Consider the following 19152-nt stretch of genomic DNA (forward strand, 5'->3'; position numbering starts at 1 on the left):
TACAATATTAGTCGTAGAATTACAACAAAGTCATCTTTATAAGAAACATTGATAGTTAAGATCTGACAAGACCAGCTTGTTTGCGATTGTCTCTTCGAAATAGAGTAATTTCCACATTGACCTAGTACTGCTACTCATCTTAAGGAATATATCGCTTTTCCTTCAACTTCAAAACTAATGGCTACCTTGTGTTGGTGTGTCACATAAAAAACCCCAATAAAATACACAGACATTTGTTATGATGTAAAAACACTCCAGAGGCATTTATACCTGTACATTCACCCACCAGTTCTGGTTCCTCTCATCCTCAAGTTTGCTGGTGAATATAGAAACACAGAAGCAAGCAGCTGGTAATAGAAAAGAACTTTATTTTTATAAGACACAATCACGTGATCACCATTTAGATTTTTAAGAGGACCAGATGAATTTACTGGCTTATGAAAGGCAACTTTGGCTTAACTTTTATTATTCTGCCTTCATATAATTTGATTAAAATTAAAATGAATATGAAAAATATACACCAACGACAATTAGAAGATTTAGAGAGCCAATAAAAACTAATAACCTAACCAACATCTGATGGAATGTATTGTTCAACATGTAGAGAAACTGCTCTAGGGAAGAACTTTAAAGTTTACATTTTTGTTTTGTTTTGCAGTTTATTCGCATCTAAAAGCATCGGAATGATTAGTGTTACAGCAACATAACATTTGGCAGAAGCACCTGAGCGATTCTCTCCCTTCATTTTAAACTTATCGTGCCAAATCATTCATTTGCCCCACCTTGAATCAGGCAAATCAATGTTTGGTATTTTTAAAAAGACATGTGGTTTTGTCACCCTCTAGTGGCTGCTAGAAGATAATTTAAAAGAAAAATAAAAGTTTTTATTGGTTAATAAGCAGTAGCTGATGACAGACCACTGCAGTGTCTATTTTGATATTGTTAATGCGATGTGGCTACCTGCTCCCCGAATACATGACGTACGTTATTAAACGTGCTAAGTTAGGGCGGTTAGAAACCACCTTGTTGTTCCTGGTGTGTCTCAGTCAAATCAGTGCAAGAATTCTGGACTTGTCTGATTCATTAGGTGCTCCTCCTACATTAAAGTAGCAAGAGTCCATTTTCTCAAAGAGAAACCGTTGTTGGTTGTCGTTCACGCGGGAACGAGCTTTGAGAATGCTCTGCTTTCGTTCTTATTGTTTCAGCTTTTTGTCCATAAAGGAATGGATTATTAACAGCTGGAAACACGCATCAGAATGAAAAAACATTGCGAAATGCCACTCTTGTGTTTATCATGTAGCAATCCAAAACTAAATGTTTTCAAATCGATTGTAGTAGCTCCATGACGCAAACTTTATGCGCTTGGTCCATGTCGCCTTCTGGTGTTTACTGCTACATTTGTTTTATCGCAGCAGCATCACAGCGCCATCTACAGATTCGGCATTGGTAATGTAGCCTATCTGTAGTGTTTTTGTCTGGATAAAAATGTGGTAAAAAACAACAAAAAAAGATGTCTTCATGAGCATCTTTTCAGAAACCTCAAATAGCTTTGGAGTTGACTGGATAAGATTCCATCGCTATTTCACTTTTGAATTCACCGTTTAGCCTTTAATAGCCCACTGGAGATGGGATGCCAACACCAGTGATGACAGTACCGTTTTTGTGGCACTGATGGATGGATGCCCTTTACGTACAAAGTATATGTCACAATTAAAGACTGGCAGTCCAGTCTTCTGTGGCGGTGAGCGTCAGTCAACAGAGTATCATTTAAATACGACTAACTGCCTAAGGAAAACGCTGCCGTTTCTCTTAGTTTGCCTGTCAATGGAGACTAAGGCAATAAATGAAAAATCACTGCAATAGGTCATTTAAAATGAAAATATTTCAAATATTTCCATTAAACTGTCTACTTTGCCTTTGCATGTATTTCTATTTATCCTTCTGTTTTTGGATTATTTCCTACATATGGGTGGAATTTTTTGTAAGCTTATCAAAAACTATCATTTCCACTTCTGATCTGACATATTTTTTGTGCTAATGTTCAAATAAAAAAACTTCACTGAACTCCCTTATCCCTTACGACCTTTTTTCCATTTCATAGCTGTGCTTAAGCTATGACACAGGAATCATTTTTTTTGGTCGGCTTTGAGGGGGACGATGGGGAAGACAAGGTGCGTTGGGAATCATATCTGGTTTGGTACAGTGAAGAGGTTGTACTGGGTTGATACGATGATGAACGGGTTAGATACGGCGTCGCGCTGGGTTGATATGATGAAGAGATGGTTTGATTCGACGCAGTAGTGGGTTGATATGACGATGAACTGGTTTGTTTTGACACTGTGCTGGGTTGATATGATGAAGAGATGGCTTGATTCGACGCAGTAGTGGGTTGATATGACGATGAACTGGTTTGTTTTGACACTGTGCTGGGTTGATATGATGAAGAGATGGCTTGATTCGACGCAGTAGTGGGTTGATATGACGATGAACTGGTTTGTTTTGACACTGTGCTGGGTTGATATGAAGGGATGGTTTGATTCGACGCCATAGTGGGTGGATACAATGATGAACTGGTTAGATATGATGCCGCACCGTATTGATGTGAAGAAGAGATGGTTTGTTTTGATGCCGTACTGGCTTGATACACTGGCGGCTTAGGGGCAATCACTGGTTTTGATTGTTGTGCTGATGTACTACTAAACATCTCAACTAGTGGGTGTGTGGTTTTGTATGTCAGCAGGTACTCAGGATAGATCTGGTGTTTCTCAAAGACAACAAAAATGGAAGGATTTGCGACGTCGTTGACACAGCTGTCGTAGAAGTTTATGTCTCCACCGTCTTTGGAAGGAGGTCGGACGTAGCTGGAGTCCCCTTTTGTGTAGCTCCCCACCAGGATACGAGACACAAACATGGTTTTGACATCAGAGTCACCAGTGTAGCTGTGGGAGTATTTAGCGTCCCGAGCAAAGTAGCTTCCTGTGATTGGAAACAAAAAGATAAGTGAGAAGAGAATATATTTTAATGGCATCTTCTCAGGTCAGACAGTGTCACGTCAACCTTTCACTAATATAAAAATTCCCAGACACTCTAAAATGTCATGTGTACATTTTTTCCAGAGCGCTGTAGATGCCCTGGACCATCATCTTTAACCCACCTTTGCCATAAGCTGTTCCATTAACTCCACAGATCCTCCAGTCAAAGTTGTTGAGACAAATGGCGTCGATGTATTTCGAGTCAGTCCCATGAAAAAGTTGCTTTTCTTCCACCTCACGTCCACTGTTGTTGTTCTTCATCTGAGTCTTTTGCCTTTAGGTAAAAATGTTGCAAAGGAATGTCCTTTAAAAACATGCTGTCAGATCTAACATACTAAGCTAATGCTGCCGAGCTTCACCTCAAAGCTAAATGTTGATATAAGGTAGTTACTAGAGGATAAGTATTAAAAGGTTTCTTTAAAAAAAAAAACATCAGTACAAAACCATCCCAGTTTTTAATTTGGTCCATAGCATACATACCACTGAAAGACTTCCCAGAGCGCCTTGTTCTGAATCCTCTCTATCTTGATAATATCGAAGCCTCTCAAGGTTGTTCGAAAAAGTGCTTCAAGCTTTTGAAATTCATCCGAAGTGCGCGGGACGGCAACTCTCTACAATACACAGAAGCAGGAAACTTTTCAGTGGCAGTCACCAGGACAAGTTCCATCCTTTGGATGAAGTAGATATATTACCCATCTTTAAGTCAACATAAAGATTAACATAGAAGGTGTACAGAGGTCAGAGTAGAAATAGGATCGTCAAAAGCCACAAATGCAAAAAGCAAATCAAGACGAAACAGAATTTAAAAACTATGTGGAATCTCCTTCCAGCAAAGGAAAAAAGGTTTTTAACAGTATCTGCATAGTATTGTAAAAGTGTGAACTGTCATGTACTCCCACATCTAGGTAACATTTTCTTTTTTGAAAATGTTTAACTTCAGTCTACTTTGTTTAAAACTCCTGCCACAATTTCTCTTCTTGCCATGCGTGTTAGCACATGGAACATATATTGAGCAAGTTCAAACTTAAGAAAATCAAGTGGATTTTTAGGACCAAAGTCTGGTCATACCTTTCATGTACATCAGAAAGTTCTGAAGTTCTCATGTTCTTAATATGAGAAGTGCATGTATATTCGAATCAAGGGTGTGAAACAGTGTTCAACAGAGTCAGGACTGAGTTTGTTTCTGCTTTGGCCTTCTGGAAATTAAATTTAAATACCCTATGAGTGCCAAGTTATTAAATAAATATGAACCAAATTAATCAAAGTAGGTCATGCTGTCATTTTCAAGCATCCAGGATCTTGTGTTCAGAGAACCTTCATCAGTGCAGACAGCGTTTGCATAGTGCTGCATGAGATCAAAGAATATTATTGTGGTAAAAAGTACTGCACATGTACATAATGTGAAAATATTGTAATTCACACACTTGACAACCTGACCAGTCCTTATTGAGGCCACAAACACACCAATTTACTGTAGGCAAAAAACAAAAACAAGTCACAAATATGACTCAAATCTATTTTATTTACCAAAACAACAGTCTAGCTTTGTAAGATATACAGCAAAAACATAAAATGACACTGTGATGAATAGCACCGCACCTCTTTTATAGATGCACGTTTATAAAAAGTAAAGCATTTTGTTTGCTTTGACGTTTTCTGTGTCAAAATAGTAAATATAAACAATTTGATACAGTACAAAAGAAAAAGCACAGATACATTTTATGCTAAGTTTTGCTGCATTCAATGTATTTCTGAAACCTTCTGTAATCCCAGTCATCACTTCAACTTTATATCGACTCATATCTCTGTTCTGTTTGCACTGGAGTCACAAAGCAAATAGCACTAATGATATGGAGATGGTGCAGGTTTCTATCTCTATGGTTTTAGTTGCTTCTTATTAGCCTTTTTTTAAGGAACAAAACAGAGCTGTGCACAGTGGCAAGAATTTTTTTGTTGTTGCTCATACAGTCGATGTAAAATGCTTTTGCTAAAGTAAAAGTAAACAATTAAACCGATAGTTTGTTTAAAGTACAGAATGAAAGTAGCAATGGATGAAGCTCAGAGTGAGCTCTAGGTCCAGATAAAGAAAAACCTAACAAGTTCCTAAAACCAGTAGGAACATCTCACTGCATAGATTAATACAACCAGACTGGTGTTCCTACACAAAGTAATGTTCTGTCTTTCATGCACACAGATAGATTCTAAATACAATCATAACAAATGGTCCCTTCAACTAAGTCCCACTATATTGCCAATGCATTTTGAAAAAACATAAGAGTTGTGTTCACAAACAAGATTATATGCAAAATTTACTTCCATTTATTTGTAGATTTCAGAACATCAGACTATTTACACAGCAAAATCCTTCTCAGACATTCCTGCCCTCTTCAGGAATGTGTCACAGTTGCTTCATGTCCGGCATCAACCAACACCGTTGTGTATTCGATATTCAATGTGAACTCTGCGTCTCAAAAAGCGCTACTGTTAGAGAATCCGATGCCTTCTTCATCAACGTTCACCCTCTTATGCTCAATTCTGGTATTGATAAAAAGTGTTGGTAACATCAGGAGAAATTTGCATGGATGCACAAAATTCTCATTTACCAGTTCTGAATCACTTACACGATTAATGGATTAAATTGAATCATGAATTGCAAGAAAAATATGTCAAGTATTTCACAATAATCTTATTTTTTTTCTAGAAATTCCAATGTGTTTTGTGTAATCAGACCATCTACAACAGACCTTTCTGAAACTGGATCCAAACCACAGATGCTTCATTAGGAGAGCAGAAAATGATAGCCTGGCTGTTGCCTTCCTGCACAATTCTCATCTCCCGTCAGTGTTCCGTCTGGGATTTCTCCCACTGAGCAGAATTTCTCTGGTAGAATTTGTACTGGACCAATCAGCAAGCAGAAGATCTCTGAACGATGACATAGATTTTCTGCACTGCTTTAGAAACGTACTCTGCCTGTAGTTTTAGTGATGGCAGCGGAGGAAGTGAACGAAGTTGTTCAGTCCGTGTTGCCCACGTTTACAAATATTGAATTAACATCAACAGCCATCTTGTTTGGATTGGCACTTCTCTCTTCGCAGTGGAGGATGACGGTTTACAGTGCAGAAAATTTCCAGTTAGATTCATAGCGTTGAACTGGAGCATTACATACGTCACGGACAAACGTTAGCGGTGTCGTACAATTTAAAACCTCAGCAGAGTCAACATCTCCAGGAAGCAATCGCTTCTCAATAGCCACGACCTTCTGGACAAAGTGTTGAACAAGGAGCTGGTTTTTACCAGGCTATGGAAATGGTAACAACTTGTAAAACATAGTGGCTTAAATGTCACTAATGCCACCCCAGTTTTAGCTTAGATTATTGTGCTGATTTTGACTCTTACTTTTGAGAACCCTTATCTTAGTGAGGTAAGCTATTGTTATGACTGACTTTTTTAAAAACTCGAGAAAGATAATTCGGCCCTTACACCACTGTGCCTCAAACTTGAAAAAGGAAAATGTTCACCCAATCCCATTTCCCACAAGTCAGAGTAGAGAGGCAGGAAACCCTAATCCTAGTCCTGTAGTGAGTTTATTATACCGAGAATCCTGTTGGAGGGATCTGCGTCTTGTCCCAGTGGTCTGGCACAGGAGAAGAGTTTGCTGCAGGCCTTCTGCAGGGATAGATGGTGAGGATGAGTTTCATGTTGACTTAGTTGAACCATTTTAAAACATGGAGAGCACATTCAGAACAAGAGGACTAATGAACACTGCTTTTCCTCAACCTACCTCACTTTCTTGGTTCGCACATCAGCGGCAGAGACGAACAGAGGACGTCTGCTCACAAGCCTCTTAGTACCATAATGCTTATTTGTTTGAATCATGTCTGAAGGGAAGAAAGACATATTAATTGAGGTTGTATTTATTTGTTTTTTTGAACCCATTTCAAATGTTAAAGTCTTGTGTTTTACCCTGGAAACTAAGAGAATAAGACTGGGAGCCAGCAGAGAACTCCACTTCACTCTCATTGTCCAGAAACTTCTGCTCCAGAGTTTCACTTCTGATGTCTGTTGATTTCCTTCCGGCGTTCTGCAACACAGTGTTGGTGAGAATCATATTAGTCCTGATGTTCTCCACTAACATCGGCTTCATTTAATTCCATAATTAAATAAACTGGATTAATACAGACTGATGCAAAGATGGACTTTTCTAGCTAATTAGATTATTTGTTTGTTTTTTTTAAGGCAGTTTATTGAGGTGTACACAAATAGTTGTTTTAGACGTCATCTGTAAATTAATCCAGAAAAAGACTGAAGTGCACCTATGTTTAAAAAGAAGAAAAAATATTATCAGTTAAAGCAAAAATAGTGACAAGGAATTCTATATTCGATTAATTTTGCTGATTACTCAAAAGGTTTGCAGTGACAGGAATCATGTTTGTTGTGATTTTTTTTTTCCTGTCCCTGAAAGCACCAGCAGTGGCCATTTTTAGCCTGGATCACCTCAGCTGGCTCTGCTTGCTGAGCCAACGTGTCACTGTGCGTATCTTCAGTACGCACCCTGCTGACACATCAGCTTTTTCCGTGTTCATCTGCTGTTGGCCAAACCAGATATACGTGTAGGAAGTGCTGTTCGTGTTTTTATGGTGTGGCATGAGGGCAGAGACTTTAAACTTTGATTAGGTCATGTGTCCTCAACATGAACATAAGTTCTCGGACATTTGGACTGATCTGCAGTATTCCTGGGGCTCACAGTTAAATCAGCTACATTTAACATTTTTTGTGTGTGTTATTGATTTCATTTAGTGAGTTCAGGAGTTTGGACCAACATTAGAAAACAATGACGGTTTAGTCGCTTGTTGTCCCCCAAGCCTTGTGATTGATTCAGATACAAACTTGCAAACCTTAGCTTTGACTGCTTCTAGTTTGTTTGCTCTTCAAACAACTTTTCCAAACAAACCACATCTATTCAATATTTTTTTAAAACTTACCATCATGAACTTTAACATTTAAGCTCTGAGCTTAGGGTTGGATGGGAGGTAAAATGTTTCCCTACTTGTGAACAACTTTTGCTGACTGAGAACAATGAACTATGATTTGTAATAATACTTCCTATATTGTTGCATGGCAACATTTGCTTCTCTATGGTTACTGCTGTTCTCTTGCCACCCTAGTTTTGTGTTAACCCACCTACATCCTCCAGACCGTCAAACTGCCAAGACCTTTACTTTTGCATTTGGTGGATGCTTTTCCTCTTACATTTTTTGAAAGTAGCTATGCGGTTTTTTTTATGACTGAACTGACAGGATACTTTAAAAACTAACTTTTCTCAATTCTGATTTCGAGCACAAAATGTGTTTAGATGTTACACTAGGACTTCGTGTACTCACATCTGAACCGTACAGGTTCCACTTTCCAAACTCGTCCTGCCAGTACCAGAGCCACTCTGTGGTGTGAATGAAGGTCGGCTCAACCAAAGAGTTCACCGTAGTGAGACGCCGCACTTTGTCCCCTCCTCGAGTCATGGTGTCAAAATGAACAGGCGGACTGCTGCTGCTACAATCACAAAGCAACGCTTTAGTGAATTTAGAGGAAATACATACATTTTATATTAGTTTTATATTTTGAGCGCGTTATTTTAAATGCTGCAATCCTTTTCCAAAGAATAGTTGTGCAAAACGTAATATGTCACATGCCATTTTAGCATGACTATTATTTTAGCATAACTACAAAAACTGGTTTTTGTTGTTGAATTGTGGCTTTTGCATTTTGTTGATCCTTTTGGGCCACCATAAATACATAAATAAATAAATAACTGACAACAATAACTGCTCAATGACCGACCGTGGCCTTAGAATTCAATATGGCTGCCCAACAGGCCTATATATTTTTCACTAAAAAGTTTTATTTTTGGTTAATAAAGTGACAGAAATGGATAGTAACATTTTCCCACACAGAGAAAAATGTTCCAAATTGGACAATAAAGCATCTAACCTCTTATTCAAAAAGAGAGTGGATGCTGTTTTATTTGCAGCTTTGATGTTTTTTTGAAATTGCTGGGTTGTGGTGATGGTACAATTTGGGATAACCAGGAATCCCCAAACTGTGTATTAAATAATGTTTAATCACTGCAGATAATTCCAGCACTGGTTTTACTAGTTTATACCTTGCTTGTTTTATGCTTATCTAATTCTAAAGGTGGCCTTCATGTCAAAATGACATTAGAAAAATTTATTTTTTGTGTGTTGTCATAAAAAGATCATAAAATAATGAAGAAAATGTAGGTGTTTTTAGACTTCATCAATAGAATAAAGTTCAGATTCTTTGAACAGAAACATTTTGTTATAGTCAAGCAAACAGGAAGCTCCGTAGCTAACTTTAAAAACGTTAGCAGCTAGCTGTTAACCACTTATGCTACCTTTTATAAATCATTCCACCGTTTGTCACTCCTGACTTTTTCCACTCTACCAAGAAATCAAAATATTGTCATAATGATTTAAGGAAGGCAAAGGCTTCTTAAAAGCTTTAGTAACTAGTAACACGTCAATCCAATAAAAAAACTTTGCTAGCCTACTTTGTTTCTTACTGCTAAATAAGAGTCTCAAACAGGATGTGAAGCTGAAACCATTAAAACTTTGATTTGGGGCTCATAGCATCAGATTAAATTTAATTCACCAAAGAAGAAACATGCTGACACAGACTTCACTTTAACGAGAAATATCACAGCACTGTCATATTGTAAGATATTGTTACACACTTAAAGATGATTTTTCAAGAAACTTGCATGAAACCAAATAAAAACAGCAAATTTTTTTTTCCTTTCTGTAACAGCTGAGAAGAAGGTTTTATGCCCGTTAGAGCAGAATACCTGTACGTGTTTCTGGGATCACAGTATTCCTTTTCAATTGTCTCGTTATCAGGCAAGGCGTTCCACAGGCCTCCTTCCTGGACCTGCCATCTGTACGGCATCTTGTCGTGAGCTTTAAAACATTTGTCTGAAAAAAACAACAATGAATAAGAACATCTGAGGCAAAACAAGTAAAGGAAACAGGTACCATGTGGAATGATAGGCAGTAACTTACCATCATGCTTGCAGTAGCCTTTAATGAAGTACATGCATATCTCAGTTTTATCTATTAAAAATAAAAAAAAACTAAATTAACTTCGGCCTCGCACTTTGAAACATTATTTTTCCCTATTCTATAGTTTGTGTATTTACCTTTGACAGGTTTGTTTTTTTGTCTGCCTTTCTGGTCATCTGCTCCATTTCCCTCTTGGCCACCAGCTGCACCAATCATTTCACCGTCGGCAGACACTCTTCGGAGCCCTGGTTGGTTGCCGCCTCTCCCTTTATTCGCTGAAGTCCGATTGCGACTTCGACTGCGCTTTTTCTTCCTATTGCTGCTCACCTCGGAGTCGTCAGCGGCAGCAGAGACGTCACTGTTTGACGAATTAAAACTTGGCGGGGGACTCTTGCTTTGGTTGTGCAGGTTCAAGCCACTGAACTCACCCCAGATGTCACCAAAGGAAGTGCTTCGTAGCTGCGTGATGTCGTTACCTCCATTTCCGCGGCCCCCTCTGCTTCCCCTGGTTCCTCTGAACCCCCTGTGGACGGTTCTCCCTCTCCCTCGGTTCCACTGCCTCTGCTCCGTACTGAAACCACAGTCACTTCTTGAATCGAAGTCGCAGCCAGCACCAGAGACGTCACTGCTGGATGACCTGAAATCTCCTTGCTCACTCTTGGTTTCAAAGCATCCTTGTCCAGTGACCGTAGCCCACCATTCAAAGTCCCCCACGAGGTCACTCTGAGTGACCGTTTCTTGCTGTCTGGAGTTTCCTCTATTCCCCCTGCTGCCCCTCATACCTCTACCTCTGGGCCCCCGGTTGCCCCTATTCCCCCCTCTCCCTCTGTAGCCCGGCCTGCGACCTGAATTTGGTCCATCGTTGGAGCCGTCGTTGCCCCTGCGACCCCTACCAGCGCCGCCTCTGTTATAATACCTCAACGCTTCTCGATTTGCATAAACGGATTTCAACGAGCGAAGCATGTCATCGGGCACCATCTTATCGTGCAGGATCTTCTTTGGCTGAAAAGCAGTAAAGTCGTGGGCTCTGGAGCAGGTGCAGCTTTGGGTCAGGAACTTCTGGCAGATGTGGAGTCTTTCACAATCTACGCCGTTCGTACACCGGCCAAATACTCCATCACCGTTATTGTAATCATGACATATCTGGGGGAAAACAGAAGAAAACAGTCAAATACGGTGCGATCAAGTGTAATCGTTGTTGTTTCTGATGTGAAACTTCAAGAGGTGAGAATGCAAAAACGTTGGTGGACTTACAGAAGGCAGCATGTAGTTGTCGCTCTGCAGCAGCAGCGTACACAGCTCCGCCCTGCTCAGGCCCTCCAGCTCATGTTCTTTCAGCAGCCTTTGGTTGTAGTCAGAGTTCAGAACGTGGGGGAAACTGCAGCCTCTTCTGTTGGGGAAGAATACACAAAGATTCATAATGACCAATTTAAAAAGACGTGTTTATCAATTTTCAAACAATTTTTGTACACACTGCATGATTCCCAGTAAGGATGCACTGTTACAAACATTTTGGCCAATAACTTTAACCAATATTAATATTACTGTAATGGCTGATAACCGATATCGTTTAGGTTCTATAAATTTCTCTAACCTCATGGTAACACAAGAAAGTGACCACAACACTTTTTGTGCTTCAGTTAAAAACTCCACATTCCTACGTTTTGGGCTGAAATGATTCCTCAAATAACTCTGGTACCTCGATTACTAAAAATTCTCGAAGCTGTTTGACAATTTGAAGATATATCAACTGGTTTGTCTGGTACTGTTCTGAACTGGTTCAGGTCCTTTTTGACAGACCGGAACCATTTTGTTTATGCTCATAATCCTAAAGGTGAGCAAAGAAATATCACTTATGGGATTCCTCAAGGCTCTATTAACGGGCCTCTTTCATTCAACATCTGTCAAACCAATCTGAGATGATGGGATTTATACCTAAATTAAGTCATACTGCTGTACAACAGTTAGGTTGTTATGTCAGCATTGTCATTATAATTTCTATTATGCCTAAGCATGCCATTTAATATTTCTTTCCATTTATGTTGAATACTAATAAACTCGCCTTTCCTTGTTAGACACAGGTTGTTGGGATATTACTTAACATAAATTATCTATTGGCTCATATATTTATTTTATTTTATTTGTGCTTAACTTACTCATACTGTATCTACATTTCTTGTTGTGGATTTGTTTTTTCACAACACACAGCACCTTAGAGAAGCAAGGAGCTTCTTCATACAGTGCTGCATAGACAGATTTGGACTTGACCAATGTGGAATAACGTGAATCTTTATTCCACATTATTTTCTGCTCTTGCTTTCGATAGGAAAAAAATACAGCTTTAAACAATGACATACTTGAATTTTGACTGAATTAAAAAAAAAACAACTAAAAGAAGGTAAACTATAAAATAACATATTGTGAAATTTGTGTGGTGATAGTATTAAAACATGACATTTATGTTTTGGGTCATAACTTTACACATGTTTAATGTAAATTAAAGTTACCTTTACCTTTTAGAATTGTGGGTTTTATGGTGCAACTGATTTCTTAATTTTTGACTTACATGTTTAAAAGTTCTTTTCCTGAATTAGTTTGCTTATTAATTTTACCAACGCACCTCATTTTAATTTTGAATAGGCTTTAGTTAATTGTGGCAACTGTTTATGGGCAGTGATGCAACTGGTGATGAATATATTTTGCTAGTAAGATAAAGTGCCAGAATAAGAAAAAATCCGATCAACTTCAAATTTTTGTGCCAAGTTTATATTTTCAATAAATATAAAAGGACATTCAAAATGTCAAGCTCATTTATATTTTTGATTATATAAATGGTGTCACACTGTATTAAAAAAAAAGATAAAATAAAATGATTATTCGTTTCTCCCTTACTGGTTTGATTAGATCGAAAACACGCCTCGACTTTAACGATACTTCTTTGTCACAGTAGGAGCAGGTAAAGCTACCGGTAGCTTCGACTGTAGAAAAGTAAAACACTTGCGCAATGATGTCACTGTTAACTTTGAGAAAGAAATCACAGTCAAACCCTTTCAAACACGTCATTTCAAAACTCTACTTGAATTATAAGGTCGTACTGCAATTTTCTCATGTTTTTCGTTTACTCGTTGTAGTCTTTATCTTTTACCCCAACACTTGAACGCACCGTGGTTGATAAGGCCTTTGACCAGGCAAACCAATAACTCGGCCAACGCCGTTTAGTTAGCTTTGACAGCTCTGGCTTTAACTGAATACGTAAAGACGTGACAACCTTCTCGTTTCCCTTTAAAGCAACCCGAACGTCACCAAGTTATTTACCTTTGGAGGAAGTGACAGGAGCCGGAGAAGAGGAAGTTTTTACACAGGTGTAGCCCCTCGCACGTCCCCGGGCAGTCCTTCTTCCTGCACAGCCTCAGGCTGGTCCTGGCCACCACTCTCTGTTGCCCATTGCTGGAACACAGGGCAAACTTGCTTTGGTTGGAAATCACCTCAGTCGTGGACTCCCCTGGGAAAAGGTTGTACATCAACTCTTCAGCATCAACTGCTCCTTGATTAGCGCAGATGAATTTTAATATTTCAGCCTCCATGGCTCCTCCAGGAGCGCTTCCGCCCTGAAGGCAAGAGGCGGACAGCAGCAGTGGTCGAGGAGCCGCTCGGTCCGAGAGGAGGAGGAAATGCTCGGTGTCGTTTCTGCTGATTGGAAACCGAAACTTAATTTTTTTTTTTTTTGTAGGCAGTACTGCAGTTTGTCACTGGAGGGCGTCATTGTGTGGCATTATTTTTTCACAACCTTTCAAGGCCTTTTTGTTTCAAGAAAGTTTTCCTGTGCTTTAAAAATAAACTATGTGGAGTCGGAAGAGTTGAAGACGACGACATTTCCTTCGTCTTTAGTCTTAAGAGAAGCATTTCCTACCAGAATCTCCTATTTTCTCATCTCCCTCAGTGCCAGATAATACTGACCTCATTCCATCCTAAATACATCCAGCTGTGTTTTTGAATTTTGTTTTGATTTTTCCTGTTCTTTTTTTTTTTTTTTTGATAATGATAAAACTCATGGATCTAGTGAGAGTTTCATTTTTTTAAAGAAGCTTTCCATTGTTTCTGTGCACAAAATGGAGTTCCTGAATTGAAATAGATTTGTTTTAAGAAACTAGTGATAACTTTCATTGAGTTTTTTTCAAATAGAGTCGTTCCGACACTATTTGAAATGTTGTGAACCACTATTCACAGTGGCTTTTGATGCGTTAAAACCACAAATGTCAATGTACTTTATGGGATTCATGTTTTTTGTTTATTTACACAAACAGTGTTATGTGTATTGAGATTCTTTATACTGAAACCCAGTGTAACAGAATGTATTTTATAAGTAAATACTTTGGAAGCATTTAACTGCCAGAGTTAGGAAATAAAAACAGGAAGGGTATCTTAAAACAAGAAACCTTCTAACTCAGACGAGATATAAAACACGTAATAACAAGAAATGTTGTTCTAACAGTAAAATGGAAACACTGTGGGGTGTTTGAGTGTTGTCCTGAGTGGGATGGAGAGTCAGACGAAAGCTTTTTCTGCCTTAAGAAGTCATTGTCTGTCACAGAAACATATTTTCATATCTTGTTAAAACCACTGTAGAACAAACAGAAATATGCAAACCTTGGAATGGTTAGTAGTCTGACATTTAATGATGCAGCACAAGCCAAGTAGTGAGCAAACGTTGTTTACTGGTTCTCTTTTTGGACTTTTGTAAATAATTTGTCAAAAGTGTCCTACCTCATACAACCTGTTTGATGTGTTGGGTTTCTCCAACATATAAGTGACATTTGAAAAAAAAATATTTATGAATATTTTTGTGTGGTTGTTGCCCTTTGAGCTGCTGGACTGCATGATGCTGTTATCACCATAAATAACATGTATTGCATATAAATTACACATTTAAAAAAATTAAAAATGGACAGGTTAAATTCAACACTAAGACCTGCCCTGATGTATTGTGGAAAAAAATAATTCACAGTGGCGACACCCAATGGAGATGATGGGGTACAGCAGTCCATTCGTTTATTTATATGTTCATCCTTCATCTCACCCCTTTTTAATATCATCATAAAATTCTTCACTTATATGGCAACTGCGGCTCTGTGGGTAGAGTAGTCATCTTGTGATGGGAAGGTTGTAGGTTTGATTCCAGCTTCCTCCCGCCACATTTCAGGCACTTAACCCCAAAATCTACCAATATGCATATCGGTGTGTGCGAATGGGTGAACGTGACTCTGTAAAGTGCTCTGAGTGGTCAAAAATGATTGGAAAAGCTTTTTGAAAGTTCAGTCCATTCACCAAATATAATGTGTGTATCTGGTTTGAAGTTGTTCCTCTATACTGTCAGACGGACAGCAAGTTATATCAATGAAGTTTCCTTCCCTTTACATTGCTTGTTAGGTGTGAAACTGACCAGCCAGAAAAAAAAAAAATTGTATTTGCACATTTATCAGTGGCACACAAATCCAAAAAGTTATTAGTGAAAACCTGCAAATTTGTGGATTTTTTCATAGAGATTACATAAAATATTCACAATAAATTGCAACTTGGGAAAGAACCAAGTCGTAACTCTACTTAACACACTATTGGCTGGTGTTTGCAGAGCAATCGATCCAGGAGCAGCTTTTATTTCCGTATCTTCAAGATCAAACATAAGACAGTGTCCCCTTCTGCGGTAGAGTAAAGATGGTTTCCACTGTGCATATAAAGCATATCAAAGTTAGCTACATGTAAGTGCTTTTAGAGGAGGATCTCAAGTATTCATAGTATTTATCTGTTTGTCGGGGCCTGTGAATACCGTGAGTCTACTATAATGCTAAAAACTATCTTTACATCATCAATTAATGTTTAATAAATATTTCAAGTTCTTGATGTTTCGTGGCATGTCTTTGTGTGTGGGATTTCAGAAACAGGGGTGTTACACATGCAGAAACCGCCACTGGGCTCCATTAATCTGGCCTTTATGACAGAATGACTAGCAGAAAACCTGCATTACCAGAAAGAATTTGCAGTTTGCCACAAGCCATTTCAGAGACATGGCATGCATGGGGAAGGAAGACTTCCAGTCAGAGGAGACAAAAGGTCGCCTTTCATGCAAAACTCAAAGCCCCAAAGAAAAATGGTGGTGGTAGCATTATGCTGTGGGAGTGCTTTTCTTCAGTAGGGACAAGGAAGCTGGTGAAATCCAATGGCAGGACAAATGTTATATACATCAGCTATTTGGTAAATTTGTGTTTTTTTGTCGCATAACATCACAAAAGAATACACTAAAGGGGCACTAATGTGCATTTTCCAGGCAAAGAGTGCCAGTTTACAGCACAATGAAGTAATTGTTGCCATCAGTTGTTACAAAAATTCCATTTATATCAAATATGACATAAAAGAAATTTGACTTTGTAATTTAAAACCTTGAAATTGGGCATCCGTATTAGCCTTTAAACGTTCTTACCAGTTTTTCCACTGAGAAATAGCTTATATAGCTTATATATTGAGCTCCACAGATGCGCTGTTCCACCAGGTGTTCGCTAATTGCTTCTGGACAGTCTGTTGCTTCTGGACAGTCTGAAGGAGCTGAGTGAGGGCGTTGCGGGGGAGAGGTGCCCTGTGAGGTGGAGGTTTGCAAACTGCAGCTCAGAGGAGGAGTTCCACCTCAAAGGCGGAGCTAGGTCCACCCAGGTGTTTTGCACAGCTAAATGGCTGCCATGGAGATTTAAGGATTTCTCAAACATGCATGAAAAAAATCAAGGCACACTCCAGTTATGTCTTTGATGAGGGAATAACATTATTACATGATGTAAAGCTCAAAAAAGTCAATTTAACATAATACTGCCACTTTAAAATTTGTTACATTTCAACATGACAAGTTCAGGTATTAATACTTTTGCAATGCACTCTAGGTCCAGTCATATTGTTTATACTTTTGCTGTTTAATTTCGCTCAGCAGGGTCTAATTAAAGTATAGAGGTTAAGCCTATTGAGTAACCGCATTTGCTTTAAGCTTTGATTTAAGGAGTAAATAGAAAACCAGTCTGTGTCAGTGTTTCTGTCTCGGCCTGTCGCTGAGTGTGTGTGTGTGTGTGTCTGCAAAGAGATCTGCCGCGATTTCCTGCTTCGGGTTTCCCTTTAAAAGGGGGCAAGGCTCATTGCTGGGAATTCACGTCATTTCGCCGTTTTACACACATCCAGATCAATGAGAGAGAGACACAGAGAGAAAGAGAGAGAGGAGGAGGAGGAGGAGGAGGGGGGGTGTTTCTCTCTCTTCCAGGAAGGGATTATTAACCAGCGCGCTGCCGACATGTGAAAGAAAACACACGAAAGACAAAAGAAGTTTTCACACCGACAACAGCCGCGCCATGGACCGGGTCAGCAGATAAAGGAAAAATACAAGCAGAAGAAGAGGGGCTACGGGAGAAAAACAACTTCTTCCATAGTGACGAGACAAGCGCTCGGTGTGCCACTCCTGCCGCTGCAGCTGTTCGGGCTTCTGTGAAGGAGAGTGACCGACACACGCAGAGAGAGAAGAAGAAGAGAGAGAGAGAGAAAGAGAGAGAGAGAGGGAGAGGAAGCACGACGGAAAAGTGGAAGGAGAGAGAGAGAAGTTGTCGGGAAGATAATGTCTGAATCCTCCTCTGCTGCTGCTGCGAACAAGGTAACACCGTCCGCCGGGCTAACCGAGCTCCTCTCCTCCAGCAGGAACACTTTCCGCAAACAAGAGAAAGAAGCTCGCGCTGCGGACGCACGCGTCTGTTTTGTTGCTCATCTGTTGCTCGCGGCTCGCTCCACGCGCTCCGCTCCGCTCCGCTCCACTCCGCTCATCTCGCGCTCATGATGATGGTGGTATTGATGGGAAGAGGTCGTGACTGCCGGGAACTGTTTGATTTAAAACAAGGGGGCGAAAGGACCGCGTGAGAACATGAACATACAAACAGAGCTTTATCAGAGTAAGAGCCGAGCGAACTCACTTTACTAACACTGCTGTGAAACCTGAACTAAATGCGACTGTAGCCTGCATAGAAGTGCCGATTTTACATTTAAAATACATGTCAAAAACAACAGCTTAATCTGAAATGGCATTAAAGCGACTGCAAAAATTATATTTGGGTTTAAGGTTGAAACTGTTTGTTACAGTGTTTTAACAGCTCGCGTACAGAGGTCATTTGTTAAAGCAAGACGTTATTTTGAAACATGTTGAAACACGCAACTCAAAATTACACATTTTTTTCACCTATTGCCCTGAAACTGTCTGATCTCCTTTTTACGAGTTAGAATAAATGCCAGTTTATTGACCTGTAATAGCCCCTTTATTCACAGGAAAAAGTCATGTTTGTTTTTGTGAAACATGGTGTTTTCACCACTACTAACGACTAAAGAAAATAATCTGCCTTGAAGACAGCAAAAAACCCTGAAATAATTTACACATTTTGAACAATTTCTGATGGAGCTGTGACTAATCAGGCACTAAATCAACAGATCTCTGCTTTGTAGGTCATAATTTATTCCAATTTCTGCTCATCTCTAGACTTTATACTATCATAATGTAATTTAAAAAAAATCATCAAATGATATTCTGGGTATGTTTGATTTCATCTATCATGCAATTTTCTTGAACATTCAATACAGTATAGAAAGTAAAATACTGATTTTGAGGGGGGGACATGGCCAGGAGCATAATTACTAATCAAGCGAATTGAGGCAGCTGCATAAAGTACCTACTAGAAATAAATAGCTACATAAGTGACAGACAGCAGGGATATGAAACAACTAATTCCAGTAAAATGTTTATTTGGTTTTTGAATGAGCCAGAACGATTTATTTATAAAGTATAATGATAATCATTTGTGCTAAAAGTCATTTGTGCTAAAAGAATCACTGGAAAGCAGAACAGATTGAGACAAATTCCTTTGATGTCCTCTGATCGGTCATCTGCAGGTTGAATACTAAAAACAAAACCAAAAGAAAATTGTTGTCTTTATGTATTGAACATATCAAAAATAAATTCATCAGCGAAAAGCATAAACTTT

At 39.1% G+C, this 19152-nt stretch overlaps 2 protein-coding genes across 5 annotated transcripts in view; one reads left to right on the forward strand and one right to left on the reverse strand.

Moving 5' to 3' along the window:
- Window positions 1-348: 348 nt before the first annotated feature.
- LOC103459764 (protein mono-ADP-ribosyltransferase PARP12-like) lies at window positions 349-13866 on the reverse strand. Its single transcript, XM_081603780.1, has 12 exons — window positions 13421-13866; window positions 11360-11495; window positions 10243-11248; window positions 10106-10156; window positions 9892-10018; window positions 8414-8579; window positions 6996-7113; window positions 6814-6910; window positions 6626-6698; window positions 3513-3643; window positions 3155-3306; window positions 349-2976 (listed from the first exon to the last, which is right to left on the reverse strand). The coding sequence occupies exons 1-12, from the start codon at window positions 13687-13689 to the stop codon at window positions 2108-2110; spliced, it is 3195 nt and encodes a 1064-aa protein (XP_081459906.1). The 5' UTR covers window positions 13690-13866; the 3' UTR covers window positions 349-2107.
- A 3484-nt stretch (window positions 13867-17350) lies between these two features.
- The window catches only part of etv6 (ETS variant transcription factor 6), a 47319-nt gene continuing 45517 nt past the window's right edge, over window positions 17351-19152 (forward strand). For 2 of the 4 annotated variants that reach the window (XM_008401474.3, XM_017302937.2), the window contains exon 1: window positions 17351-17780. In XM_008401474.3, coding sequence (XP_008399696.1) covers window positions 17745-17780 — 36 coding nt within the window. In that variant the 5' untranslated portion in view covers window positions 17351-17744. Of the gene's footprint in view, window positions 17781-17817; window positions 18073-19152 lie in introns of those variants that run through there. The other 2 variants (XM_017302938.2, XM_008401475.3) reach the window with 1 other exon arrangement.

Source organism: Poecilia reticulata, chromosome 23, assembly GCF_904066995.2.
Source record: "Poecilia reticulata chromosome 23, P_reticulata-male-v2, whole genome shotgun sequence".
Taxonomy (NCBI): Eukaryota; Metazoa; Chordata; class Actinopteri; order Cyprinodontiformes; family Poeciliidae; genus Poecilia; species Poecilia reticulata.

What these genes read in the sequence shown, in the direction of transcription:
- LOC103459764 (XM_081603780.1), bottom strand. Translation starts at nt 13,689, where the DNA reads ATGGAGGCTGAAATATTAAAATTCATCTGCGCTAATCAAGGAGCAGTT. An exon ending in TTATTCTCTTAGTTTCCAGG is followed by an intron (nt 6,911 to 6,995) that starts GTAAAACACAAG and finishes TCTTCCCTTCAG; the next exon opens with ACATGATTCAAACAAATAAG. An exon ending in CTCTGGGAAGTCTTTCAGTG is followed by an intron (nt 3,307 to 3,512) that starts GTATGTATGCTA and finishes TTTTACCTAAAG; the next exon opens with GCAAAAGACTCAGATGAAGA.